The 13491-nt window shown below is 38.2% G+C and overlaps 1 protein-coding gene and 1 long non-coding RNA gene across 2 annotated transcripts in view; one reads left to right on the top strand and one right to left on the bottom strand.

The window, feature by feature from the left end:
* The window catches only part of LOC141494560 (uncharacterized), a 151756-nt gene that overhangs the window by 77251 nt on the left and 61014 nt on the right, over positions 1–13491 (bottom strand). The gene's annotated exons all lie outside the window — the stretch shown is intronic.
* The window catches only part of MYRIP (myosin VIIA and Rab interacting protein), a 223310-nt gene that overhangs the window by 203708 nt on the left and 6111 nt on the right, over positions 1–13491 (top strand). The window contains exons 10-14 of the mRNA XM_074195896.1: positions 4264–4458; positions 11281–11442; positions 12632–12736; positions 12843–12903; positions 13066–13184. Of these exons, the coding sequence (XP_074051997.1) occupies positions 4264–4458; positions 11281–11442; positions 12632–12736; positions 12843–12903; positions 13066–13184 (642 nt within the window). The remainder of the gene's footprint in view (positions 1–4263; positions 4459–11280; positions 11443–12631; positions 12737–12842; positions 12904–13065; positions 13185–13491) is intronic.

Genomic DNA, 13491 nt, shown 5'->3' with positions numbered 1-13491 from the left:
TTTTTCTATTATCATCATCATCCTACTAAGAACCTTGGTTCAGATCCTATCTCTACCATTCACTATCTGTGGGTACTTAAACCAAGTCATTTCATCTCTCTTGTCCTCAGGATCCTCATCCCTAAATTGACAAGATTACATTTGACATCTGAAGTTACTTTTGGCTCTAAATATGTGATCTTCTGATCCTATCATCGTCATCATTTCAAACAATGTTTAACATTAACTCCAGCAAACCAAAATTATTTGGACAGTTCCTCTGATATGTAGGATGTAGCGTGTCCTTATGTATTTCCCCATCCTTTCCACCTGGGAATATCCCTCTACTGATAGAGCACTTTTTTAATATCGATGAATTCCTCCCAGAACCTGCTTTCGTTTTGTGGAAGGCAGGCTGTCTGTCCTTGATTTTTCTCTCCTAGATCTGCTTCTGACTCTCTGGATTTCACTATCATCTTCCTCTTTCCCCTACCTCACTCCTGCCTTTTAGTTCCTTTTTTTATGGATAATCTTCCTCTATTTTTAATGGAAGTTCTTTGAGGGGAGGGACTGTTGTTAAATAAATGTTAACAGCCTGACTTATCTTACTCAAATTTTATATTTTCACACCAAAAAAAGGTCCCTTTCCTCTCTCTCATTTTCTCAAAAGCCAACACTTTTCCCAATTCCATTCTGCATATATTAATCTAGACATCCCTTTACTAGCAACTTATTCAGATGAAAACATCAAATTTCTTCCTTGCTTATTTCTACTAGAAGACTACAGATGAAATGCAACTTTGTGCTTTCTTGATAAGTGTAAAATATATGATGTGGACCACCTGAGGAAGACCTTAAGCACAAATGAGCATGTTTTTAAGTAGTCCACTTGGGACTCACTGTGAGCATTGTGCTAGGATAAACACTCACTGACAGCTATTTAAGATTTCCATCTTTTAACCCAAAATAAAGAGCCATTTCTCTAGTCTGTTATTGGCTTTCTTTCACGTCTTAATATTTCTTTCTTGTTTCTTGGGTTTCTCTTCCATCTGGGCATGCTCTAAAAAAACAAGACTTCATTTTACAGTAGTTATCCTGAAATTATCATTGTGATTCACCTTAGCTAGACATTTCCCTCCTGATTAATATTCATGCCGGCTTGCCCATCCTCATATACCCTTCAGGCTCTCTGTGACTAGAAGTAGAGAGGTTTGGGATAAGGGATTCTTTTCATATTTGCCCCTGCCTCTCACCCAAAAGGCATTTGAAACCTTTCTTCTACCACATCCCACCTGCCAAATTGTGACATGATTTGGACCATATAAAGACCCTCTCTGATGCCAGTGATATTTCTATCTATTGCACTCATGAAGGGTAGCACACTGTTTATTCAAACCAACTGTGACAGGAAGGAGACAAAGCAATCAAATATTCCAGGCATGAGAGTCCTTGATTCCCTACAGCTGGGAAAGTGCAGGTTGTCAGATGTATTTGTTATTGCCCCTGTTTCTGCTTCCCTACAGGGAGCACACTTTTTATATAATCAGGAATCCAGCAAGCCAGAACATAGTACATAACTTTTTTCTTATCATTTTCTCAATTTCTTAAGTCACTGGGCCCAGTTGGTGACCAGTTCTCTCTTGATGAGATAAAACAAATTATTGATATACAGACTTCTGGCTGTCTTAAAGTAGCAGAGCCCTCTTACTGGAGTAGAGGCTGAGAACTAGAAAAATTGACTTAATTTATTAAGTAAATTAAGCAAAAGATCCTTGGATGCAGAAATAACATTGACTTGAATATTTATTTTCTACACATTCCTTTGATGTTAGAAATGAATTTCATCTTAATTGGCACTTAGGCTAGCGGGTGGCACAGTGGATAGAGTGCCAGCCCTGGAGTCAGGAAGACCTAAGTTCAAATAAAACTTCAGATAATTACTAGCTATGTAACCCAGGAGAAGTTATTTAACCCTTAACCCTATTTGCTTCAGTTTCTATAAAATTATCTGAAGAAGGAAATGGCAATATCTTTGTCAAGAAAACTCCAAATGGGGTCACAGAGAGTCAGATATCTCTGAAATGAGTGAACAACAACAAAACTGGCGCTTAGAAAATGAAGTACTTTACAGGCCATTTGGTATAGTAAATACAATACCAGTCTTGGCATCAAGAGCCTCAGATGTTTGCTAATTGTATGTCTCTGAATCCCTTAACCATTGGTTTGGGGGCCTCACAGAATTGTTATGGGAATCCAACAATATAATATATGCAAAATGTTCACGAACCTTAAAAATGATCTAAAATTTCAATCATTATCAATAGTCTGAAGACATTCTCTATGGGTCTCCTTCCAATTATTTCTTTTCTTATTTGGCACATTGGAAGCTTTGTGCTCTGAATCTGTGCGCTATTCTCAGTCTCACAGATCTCCATTTTGGACATGTATCTTCTTTGTACCTACTCAGGATCAAACTTTTATTAATTCACATTTCTTCTTTAAGAATATAAATTCTTTTTTCTCACCTATATTTTTGATAAATTTTTTCCTAAAAGCAAAAGTGAAGTGCTCCTCAATAAGGTATGGAAATCTATCTTACCCTAGAGGAAAAAAAGGAGAGGAAAGAAATGGAAGAAAGGTAATATGAGGAGGGGGTGGTGTAGGTGATAGAAGAGAGGGAAGATCTTGGGAGAGGGTAGTCAGATGCGACACACTTTTGAGGAGGGACAGGGTCAAAGGAGAGAGAGAGGGAATAGGATGGAGGGAAATACAGCTAGCAATAGCAAGTGTGCAGAAAAATATTGAAAGAATTTCTCTGATGGATTTATGATAAAGAATGCAACACATCCCCAAGACAGAGTTGATGGAATCTAAATACAGACTGAAGTCCTTTTTTTTCCCCCTTCTCATTTTATTTTTCTTGAAGTTTCACTATCTTTGGGGGGGGGGGTCATGTTAACCTTTATAACAAGACTATTGTAGTAAGGTAAAAAAAATAAACAAAAGTCAAGTGTTCAAAATCAACCTCATGATCAGCACATTACCTTGAGTGAACAGTCAGACATGAGAATGGGAAGAAGGGGGAAGCATAGAGCTGGGTCAAAGGAAGCAAGTACCATTAGAGCATTAGACCATAGTAGTTCCATCTCCCCTAAGGTCCTTTGAGTCTATTTTTCTAGATACTGGTTTCTAGCAGATAGAAAAGTCTGTCTACAGCCAATAACACACAGCTGCCATGACAGCTGAATAAATCTCCTAGGATAGCCAGATGCAAAGCCCCAACTCACTAGAGATACAAAAGTAAAGAACAAGAAGATTCCTCCTCCTCTCTGTGAATTTCAGACAATGTTTTTACAATATTTTCTAGAACCAGAAAGGGCAAGTCCCAAGGGTAACTATATGAATGGTAGTATGAATTATTGTTTAACAAACTTCAATGAAGTATAGAAGTCAACATAGCCATTTCAAATTACTTTATCCCCTTCTATACTTTTGGCTTCTCCAGTTGTAAGCCAGGAGCTATGTCCCAAAAATCTTTTTTCTTTGTTCTGTGTAGACAGACAAATACATTTTGTATAGAAAAATAATTAATTAACTAGCATGCTTACTTGGAATCTAATTAAGGAGAGTCTCTGGACATTCTCAATGGAAATATTTTGAAGCAAATAAAATGAATTCATAGAATAAATGCTGTTAGCAAGAACAACTATCACATATACTCAATAAGTATTTATGAAATGAAATGACCTTGAGCTCCTCTTCTCAGCCTCCCTCGCCTTATAGAAAGCATCTAATGAAATATTAGACAATATAAAATATAGAGTGTAAGCTCCTCATAAGCAAGGAATGTCCCATTTTTATCTTGATATCCCCAGTGCCTGGTACTTGATAATTGCCTATTGACGGATTGTTTTCTATCCCTAGCACCCAACACATTGCCTGGAACATGATTGGTAATTAAATAAATGCTTTTTCTTTGATTGGTTTGATCAAATGACATGGTTGTTTTTTAGGACAAAGAATATAGTCATTCATATCAGCCCTCATTCAAGTCCCTTTATGCTAAATTATATTTTAAAATAATAATTTTTAAATCTTACTTTTCATTTCTTTAAAAATATCTGGCATTTTTAATTCACTGCTTGCATACATGCTTTGACACAGAATCTGTCTTTTAAAATAATGTTTGTATTTCTGTCTTATCCCAAACAATATAGAAAGCTTCGTATTGTAACTAATGTGATATTTTTGTCTTTTCTTCCTTCCCATGTGTGGGCCAAATAGAAATATTCAGCTGTGTCCCTCTGCAATATCTCTACTGAAGTCCTGAAAGTCATCAATGCCACAGAAGAGTTGATAGCAGAATCCAGTGGTCCCTGGGATTTCCCAACAGATTCTCCTGAGAGAGAGAAAGGGGCATTTCCTCTCGGGACAGACCATGTGAGACTTGATGAGCAACTCACTTCACTGGAAGAAAATGTAAGTATGTGTGGCTGTGTGGTCAACTTTGATCAGTCATGATTAACCCTATGACTGAACATCCCATCAATAATGACCCTATGTTTATTGACTTGACTTGTTGATGTAAACTAGGAAATGATAAAGTCTGGTTCAGCGGAAGGAGTGTTGGGATTCAAAGTTCTTTCTCACTTGCTACCTATGAGACCATGGAAGATGTGAAGACCTCAGTTTACTCCTCTGTAAAATGAGGGCATTGAATGATTTTTTTCCTCTAAAATGACTTCCAGTCCTGAATCAGGAATATCTAAGAAATCTACATGGAAACATATTGAACTCCTCTCTTTCAGTCCAACAACCCCCATGAAGTCAAAAAGTCTTAAGAATTCTATTGGAGACAACTGATGCTGAGAGCATGAACACTAATTAGCACAGTGGAAGTGAAAGGACTCTGCTTGCATCCAAAGACTCAGATCAAACCTAGGCTTCTGTACCCTGCTGTGGCAGGATAGTGGATAGTGCATTGGGTCTGGAATCAGGATGGCCTGGACTTGAGCTCCATCTCACACAAACTGTGAGTCCTTGGGCAAGTCATTTCTCCTTCCTAGGCCTCTGTTTCCTCTCCTCTGAAATGGGAATAATAAAAATAAATCTAACACTTAAGAGGTTCTTATGAGGCTCAAGCAAAGCACTTTGGAGTCATTAATAACTTGGCTTAACTTGTTTCCGCATGAGAACAATGAGGGTTGGGTTAGATGACATGAAATCAGCTCTAAATTCTATGGGCTTGTGATTTCTTTAGTGCTGAACAATGATTCCTCATGCTGTCACTCCTTTAATCTTCACAATAACTTGGTACAATGACTTGACCAGGGTCACACTGTTAGGAAGGAACGGAGCCAGAACCATGGCATGGCTCTTCTTGACATATGAACTAGTGCTCTTTCTTCTCAAGAAATCAAGACAACATTCCCAGGCTTCAGCAAGAATCCAGAGGGAGGAGAAAGCACCACTCAGAGGAGGCAGCATTGCTTAAATTCACTGGTTGACTCTACCAGTCTAGGCTTCTCTGCGATAAGGCTATGCATTTTGGACTGGGGTGTGTGGGGAGAGGACAACATGGGAGGGAGGCAGGTGTGTTATTTAATTTACTTGTTTGTTTGAAGCAACTGTATATTTTCCAGGAGGAGAAAACCCTAAATTATAAAGTAACAGAATAGCCAGGGGGTGTTGAATAAAGTAGTGTAATAACCAGGGAGACCTGATAGAATAACAACGACTTGATACTAATTTGAACTCAGGAAGGCCTGAGTGGAAATCTGGACTGGGACACTGAACTAGCTTTATGGCCCTGGGGCCCCTAAGACTCATCCTCCTAACTCATAGGGTTGTTGTGAGGATCAAATGAGAAAATGTGCATCAATATGTGAAACACAGTGTAAATGTAAATTCCACTTGCAGAAAGTTAAGTGGATCAATGAATAGAACAAAAGCGCTTGGAGTCAGGAAGGTCTGAGTTCAAATGGGAACTGTGATAGTGAGGAGTTGTGTGACCCTGGGCAAGTCATTTAACTCTGCCTCTGTTTTCTCATCTGTAAACTAAACTGGAGAAGTAAATGGCAAATCACTCCAGTGTCTTTGCCAAGAAAAGCCCAAATGGGGTCACGAGGAATGGGACACAACTAAAAAATGACTTAACAACTCTTCATTGTTGACATTATTGTGCCCTTCAGTCAGTCAATCAATTCACATTTGTTTCTTAATTAATTAATTGATTTGTGCCAGGAACTGGGTACTAGATAGGAAGATTCAAATGAAACATTTCCAACCCTCAAGGAATTTATGTTCCATTGGCATTAAAATCAAACTCAAATAGATTTGAAAAGCAAATTAGGAAAGGAATGTATTTTGTATACTGTAGTTTTCAAATTGCCTATACTAGTGTCTTTCTCTGATGCCTCATTTTGGTGGGGAGGGGATCTTAGGTTCTCAAAACCTTTGCTGCCAGAGCTATTATTTGTCCTTCATTCTCAAAGATGATCATGACATCAGGGAGGTGATGTATCCATGACTAGCAAGTGAATTGAATTTAAGCAAAGGAGAACTGTACAAAGTCTCCAGCCTTAAAGTCATCCACAGTGTAGAAGCTTGAGCTAGTGAAGAGCTGGCTTCTGTCATCTTATGCTAGAGTATAAGAATACTAGGTTTAGGGTCAGAGCATATAGGTTTGAATTCTGATTCTGCTTCTCATTATATATGAAATCTTGGCCACATCTCTGACATCCTATGACTTTCAGTTTCTTCATCTATAAAGTGAGAGGTTTGGACTAAATGATTTTGACATTGTTTCCCACTCTAAATCTGTGTGAAACTAAGTTCCAATCTAGATGTTGGAAGGCTCAATTCTAGGCTAACTGCAGGATGATGAATATCTCAGAGTCCTTCTCAAAAACCATTAACTAGGGGCGGCTGGGTAGTGCAGTGGATAGAGCACCCACCCTGGAGTCAGGAGTACCTGAGTTCAAATCTGGATTCAGGCACTTAATAATTACTTCGCCTTGTGGCTTTGGGCAAGCCACTTAACTCCATTGTCTTGAAAAATCTAAAAAACAAACAAAAGGAAAAAAAAACATTAACTAAACCCTGGCAAGAATTCCTTTGTTTTTTTTTTTTTTTTGCAAGGCAATGGGGTTAAGTGGCTTGCCCAAGGCCACACAGCTAGGTCATTATTAAGTGTCTGAGATCGAATTTGAACTAGGGTACTCCTGACTCCAGGGCCAGTGCTCTACCCACTGTGACACATAGTCACCCCTGGCAAGAATTCTTAATCTGAGATCTGTAATTTTTTTTCTTTTGATATTTTGAAAATTATATTTCAATATAACTGGTTTTCTTTGCAAACTTTTATAATTTATTTATTGTATTTATTTGTATTTGTATTTATTTTGTTTTTTATTATTTTGTATAGTTATTTGTATTTTATTTCACTTTTAAGTGAAAGGGGACTATATTCTTCATCAGACTCGAGGGTAGGGTTTTGTAACATTAAAAAAATGCTAATAACACTTTCCCTAGATGTTCTGTAATCTTCAACTTGAGAGGCAAGGCCCCTATTCTTAAAATTTCATATCATTGAAGTACTGAAGTATTATACTTAAGTATACTTTAGTCTTGTATATACTTAATATTGATCATAAACATTATCAATATCATTAACATTTTATACTTATTATGACCTAGACAATAATAACAAAAATAATACTTATTTTATGGTTATGTACTTAGGCAATAATAAATAACATTTACATGTGCTTTAAGATTTGCAAAGCACTTTATAAATATAATCTCATTACTATTCCCTGTTACCTGGAAATGGTTAAATTTAACTTATAATAGACATTCCTCATGAACCCCACTTTGTGCTCCTATATAATGCATTTAATAGGATTATTTCCCTGTCTGATATGCTGCCATTACCCATCTCACCCAGCCCCATTTCTATTATCTTGTTCATTAAGCCTTCCTGTTCTAAAGATGTCTACCACTGTCTCAGAATGTAAGTGACACTAGTAATCTCATCTACTCTAAGGAGATAAAAGCAATGATTTTGTATTCTTGGAGAGAAGATACTGTAAGACGGAGGCCTTTGAAAACACAGGTTTTCCTGTCAAGGAATTTTCAGATGTCTCTCAGGTATTTTCTTCTATAGGGAAATATTAGTCCCCATTTCTTCCTTTCCTCATTTTGCTTTTAAAATTAATCCCTCCATATTCCTGAGAGCCTATTCAAGGTTGTTTTATGATTCTGGAAGAATTAGTAGTAGTGGTGGAACATCCTCCAAGCCTTTTGAAAAAATCTGTTGAATGTCTGAAGCCAATAAATATCCTTTTGCTTTGATCAGGAGGGAATCCAGAAATTCAGAGAGATAAGATTGACTTTAGTTAAAAGAAATAAAAATTTCTAGACTTACTTGAGACTGAGGCAGGTGATTCAATTAAGTCTTTATTTCTGTTTTACTTTTCTTCTTATCTTATTCTGAAAAGTCAAGGCAACACTAGGTGCCCGTTAATAGTAAGCACTGGGGGGGGAGGGTAAAGACAGCTCTTGAGGACCTCAGAGAGGTAGGGAGATACATGCTCACAACTGTATACAAACAAGCTACCCACAAGATAAACTCAGAGGGAAAGCTGTAGAGATTGGGAAATGCTTCCAAAGGAAGATGTGACATTAGAGGAGACTTAAAGGAAGCCAGAAAATCAGAAATGGAGATGAAGAGGGAGAGAATTCTAGGCATGAGAGTCAGCCAGTGAAAATACCCAGGGATAGGAGATGAATATTTTATAAAATACTCTATCTAGGGGCAGCTAGGGGGTACCATGTGTGGATAGAGCACCAGCCCTGAAGTCAGGAGGACCTGAGTTCAAATCTAGACTCAGGGAATGTCCATCAGTTGGGGAATTACTGAACAAATTGTGGGCATATGTATGTTATGGAACACTATTGTTCTATTAGAAACCAGGAGGGATGGGAATTCAGGGAAGCCTGGAGGGATTTGCAAGAACTGATGCTGAGGGGTGGCTAGGTGGCCTAGTGGATAAAGCACCGGCCTTGGAGTCAGGAGTACACCTGGGTTCAAATCTGGTCTCAGACACTTAATAATTACCTAGCTGTGTGGCCTTGGGCAAGCCACTTAACCCCATTTGCCTTGCAAAACCTTAAAAAAAGAGAGAGAGAGAACTGATGCTGAGCGAGATGAGCAGAACCAGAAGAACATTGTATACCCTAACAACAACAAAGGAATGATGACCAAACTTAATAGACTTTCTCATTCCATCAGTACAACAACCAGGGACAATTTTGGGGTATCTGCAATGGAGAATACCATCTGTATCCTGAGAAAGAATTGTGGAGTTTAAACAAAGACCAAAGACTATTACCTTTAATTTTTAAAAAACTTATTTTATTATGTAATTTTGCTGTCTCTTATACCTAATTTATTTTCCTTAAGGATATGATTTCTCTCTCATCACATTCAACTTAGATCAATGTATACCATGGAAACAATGTAAAGACTAACAGACTGCCTTCTGTAGGTGGTGATGGGAGGGAAGCAAGATTGGGGAAAAATTGTAAAATTTGAAATAATAAATAAATTTTTAAAAAATCAAATCAGATCCCGCCTCAGATACTTAAGAATTACCTAGCTGTGTGGCCTTGGGCAAATCACTTAACCTTGCAAAAAACAAAAAATAAAATAAAATATCCTATCAAATTTGTTGTTGAGTCATTTCAGTCATGTCCAACTCTTGGTGACCCCATTTGGGATTTTCTTGGCAAAGACACTAGAATGGTTTGCCATTTCCTTCTCCAGATCATTTTACAGATGCCCTCCTCCAAAGTCTTTCCTTGGTACCTAGCTTGCAGTCTGGAACCTTCTAGTCTAGGCCTGATGATGGGTAAAATGTCTGTTATCGGAGCAGTGTGGTAGAATAGAAAAGAGAGCACCCACAAGGAGTAAAGTAAAATATGCTATTCTCTCCTCATCATGCATACTCAAAAAAGCAGACTGGCAATGATGAAACAGCAATGATTTATTCAGATATGATCAGAAAATTACAAGATGATTTCAAGTAAAACCTTTAAAAATAATCTTTGGATGTCCATATCCAGTATGCCTAAGAAAAGTCAAGAATTGGGGCAGCTAGGTGACACAGTGGATAGAGCACCAGCCCTGGAATCAGGAGGACCTGAGTGCAAATCCTGTCTCAGACACTTTATAATTACCTAGCTGTGTGACCTTGGGCAAGTCACTTAACCCCACTACCTTGCAAAAAAAAGAAAGAAAAGTTAAGAGTCAATGAGAATGATGACAAAGACCCTCCTGCGACTAATATTCAGTGTTACAGATTTTGACCTAGAAGGAACTTCAGGTAAAACCCAGTGCCTCTCTTTTTACAGAAAAGGAAAACTAAGACCCAGAGAGATAAAACAACCTGCCCAAAAGACATGCAAGGAGTAAGGAAACTAAGTCAGGTTTTCCAGTTCCTACATTCCAATGTTCCAAACTCAGCTATCTTTCAGCCATGCCTAAGTCAGGAGAACCAAATTTCAGTTCATCATCTGATATCTCCCAATCACCTGGTACTAGACAAGTCAATTAACTTCCCTTCTTCAGTTCCCTCATATATATAAAATGAGAATAAAGGCAGCTAGGTAGTACAATAGATAGAGCACTGCCCTGGAATCAGGAAGATCCAATTTCAAATCCAGCCTCATCTACTAACTGTGTGACCCTAGGCAAGTCACTTAACCTCTACCTCAGTTTCCTCATCTTTAAAATGAGTTGGAAAAGGAAATGACAGTCTCCTCCAGTGTCTTGAACAAGAAAGCCTCAAATGAGGAGGCATCTAGAAGGCACAGTGGACAGAGCACCAGCCCTGGAATCAGGAGGACCTAAGTTCAAATCCAGCCTCAGACACTTAATTACCTAGCTGTGTGACCTTGGGCAAATCACTTAATCCCATTGCCTTCCCAAAAAAATTAGAACTTTAGCAAAACATTAGGTTATAAAATAAACTCACAAGAAAACCTCAAATGGGCTCATAAAGAGTTGGATACTCCAGAAAAACATTAAGAAACAATAGCTTGTTTCATGTGGAAAATATGAGACCACAGAATTTCACTGTTCAAAGACATTTCAGAGGTTTTTTCCAATTCATGCATTAGCAATACATGCATAATGTATATATTATTATTGAGGAATTGAGGCAAAAATATGTGATAGCAACTTGTGCCTCAATAGCATAACCATGGACTTTTGTCATTTGTCTCTCTTGTTTGCAGGTGTACTTGACCGCAGGCACCGTCTATGGGTTAGAGGGCCAGCTGAATGAATTGGAGGATGCAGCCCGAAGAATTAGCAGTACCACAGGGGAATCAGAACTTGCTGAACTAGAGGACCAAGTGGCCACTGCAGCAGCCCAGGTGCATCACGCAGAGCTGCAGGTGAGAATACCTCTTCTCCTTACCCCAAATGGTAATAGTACCAAGTCAGAAAATCACAAATTGTCAGAGCTACAAGGGATCTTAGAAGGAATCTAGTCTACACCACTCCACCTGCTTTACAGATGATGAAACTGAGGCCCAGGAAGAGGAATTAGACTTGCCCAAATTCACAGGGGTAGTAAATGACAGAGTTAGGTCTGTTCTATGCCTTATGCTTCTTCTCTCCCTGATTCCACCACTCCATTATAACCCCAATAATTTCTATACTACAGGCTCTCAGTAAAACTATGAACTAGGTGGTTTTCTTGCTCACCTAACATAACCTTTCTACCACCACAATGCCTTTCCTACTTCCCTCCTTGGTAAACAGTACCCCAAGGTATGTTTTTCCTTCTCTTTCAAAATTCACTCTTGGAAAGGAATTCATTGAATTCATTTAAATTGAGGTAAAAATACATGATAGCAACTTGGGCTTCGATAACATAGTATGAAAGACTCATGGACATCTGAGTACTGTAAAGAGGGATCAGAGTAAGGTTTTAGTAGAAGATAAAATTATACACATATCAAAAAATATTTATCCCCTGGAGACAGTAGGACCTGAGGAGGACCTCACACACTTAATAATTACTTAGCTGTGCAACCTTGGGCAAGTCACTTAACCCCATTGCTTTGAAAAACAAACAACAACAACAAAAAAACTTGTTCTCTGCAGCAATTTGAGAGGCAAACTAAGAATGGCTTTCTTAGAGTTTTTACCGGCATGCTAGAGGTCTCTTTCAAAGTAATTGAATATTTTTGTAGTACCCAATCTATCCATATGTTCTCTTGCTGCAGGGACCTTCTCCTTACCCCCTCCATTTGTGATTATAAGTTTCTTCCACAGATATGTGTTTACTTCTCACAAAGAAGTCATGATCATTGGGCTTTAGTTCACCAATAATTTTGGTTATTTGAAAATTTACGGTATTCCATGATTTGCCGTCAAATAGAATTGCCAAGAGTGCACTTTAAAAAAGCAATTACAACTTTTTGATATAATGCTCAAATTTAATACATGAAACTTTTGAAATAAAAGTCTGTTTGGAATGAGAACCTACTGAATATAGTCATGGTTTGATTTATTTGGAAGACTTTTAACAGTTTTATTCTCTTCTTCCTCCTTGCCTCCATTTTTCTGTGCTCTAAGATTTCAGATATCGAGAGCAGAATTGCAGCTTTGACATTGGCAGGGTTGAACGTGGCTCCATGTGTCCGTCTGACACGGAAGCGGGATCAGAAGCAAATGAACCAGGTACTTTTACTTTCTATGTCAAAATATTCAGCACCTAGAGAATTCCAGGTGAGGGAAAAAGTCTTTTGGCTTTGTAAATATGTTGATGCTTGTGTTCTGTTCATAGGTGCAGACCATTGACACATCAAGACAGCAGAGGAGAAAACTCCCAGCCCCACCAGTGAAAAGTATGTTTTGAAAACATCATTGAAAATGGTCTAAATTGCATGATTCAAACAGGAAGGGGAGATTGGAAATGAGATAAATGGAAAGCTCTTCTGAGTAGCTCTTGGAGAACCTTTCAGCCAAAACTTCTCAATAAATCTTGTCCCTCACTTACTTCTTTTCAGATGATAAAATGGAGGCTGCTTCACTCACTTCTGTTAAAACATTTAACCGGAATTTCATACTCCAAGGGTCTATGACACAAAGGACTAAGGAAAGAAAAAGTGCTACCAAGGACTTGATGGTAAATGTCATCCTCCTCCTTGTTACTTTCCCAATGGACAGTTCCAGACAAGAGTACTTCTCAACCTGAACACTGGGAACCATGGTGGGCCTCTTTCTGTGGAACTCAAAGTCTAAATCACAAGATGATAAATAGACTCTCCTGTATACTTTCTTTCATTCAATGAGCATGCATACTCTGTTTGGAATTCAAGGCCCCTTCCCAACCTGGCCTCTTTCTACCTTTCCTTACACTGGAAAGTGTCAATAAAATTCTTACACTTTACAACCCTCTCTATGTGACACAATTCAATTCCCCTGGCCCACTT

Source organism: Macrotis lagotis, chromosome 7 (assembly GCF_037893015.1).
Source record: "Macrotis lagotis isolate mMagLag1 chromosome 7, bilby.v1.9.chrom.fasta, whole genome shotgun sequence".
Taxonomy (NCBI): Eukaryota; Metazoa; Chordata; class Mammalia; order Peramelemorphia; family Peramelidae; genus Macrotis; species Macrotis lagotis.
This window is presented reverse-complemented; position numbering and strand designations above follow the sequence as displayed.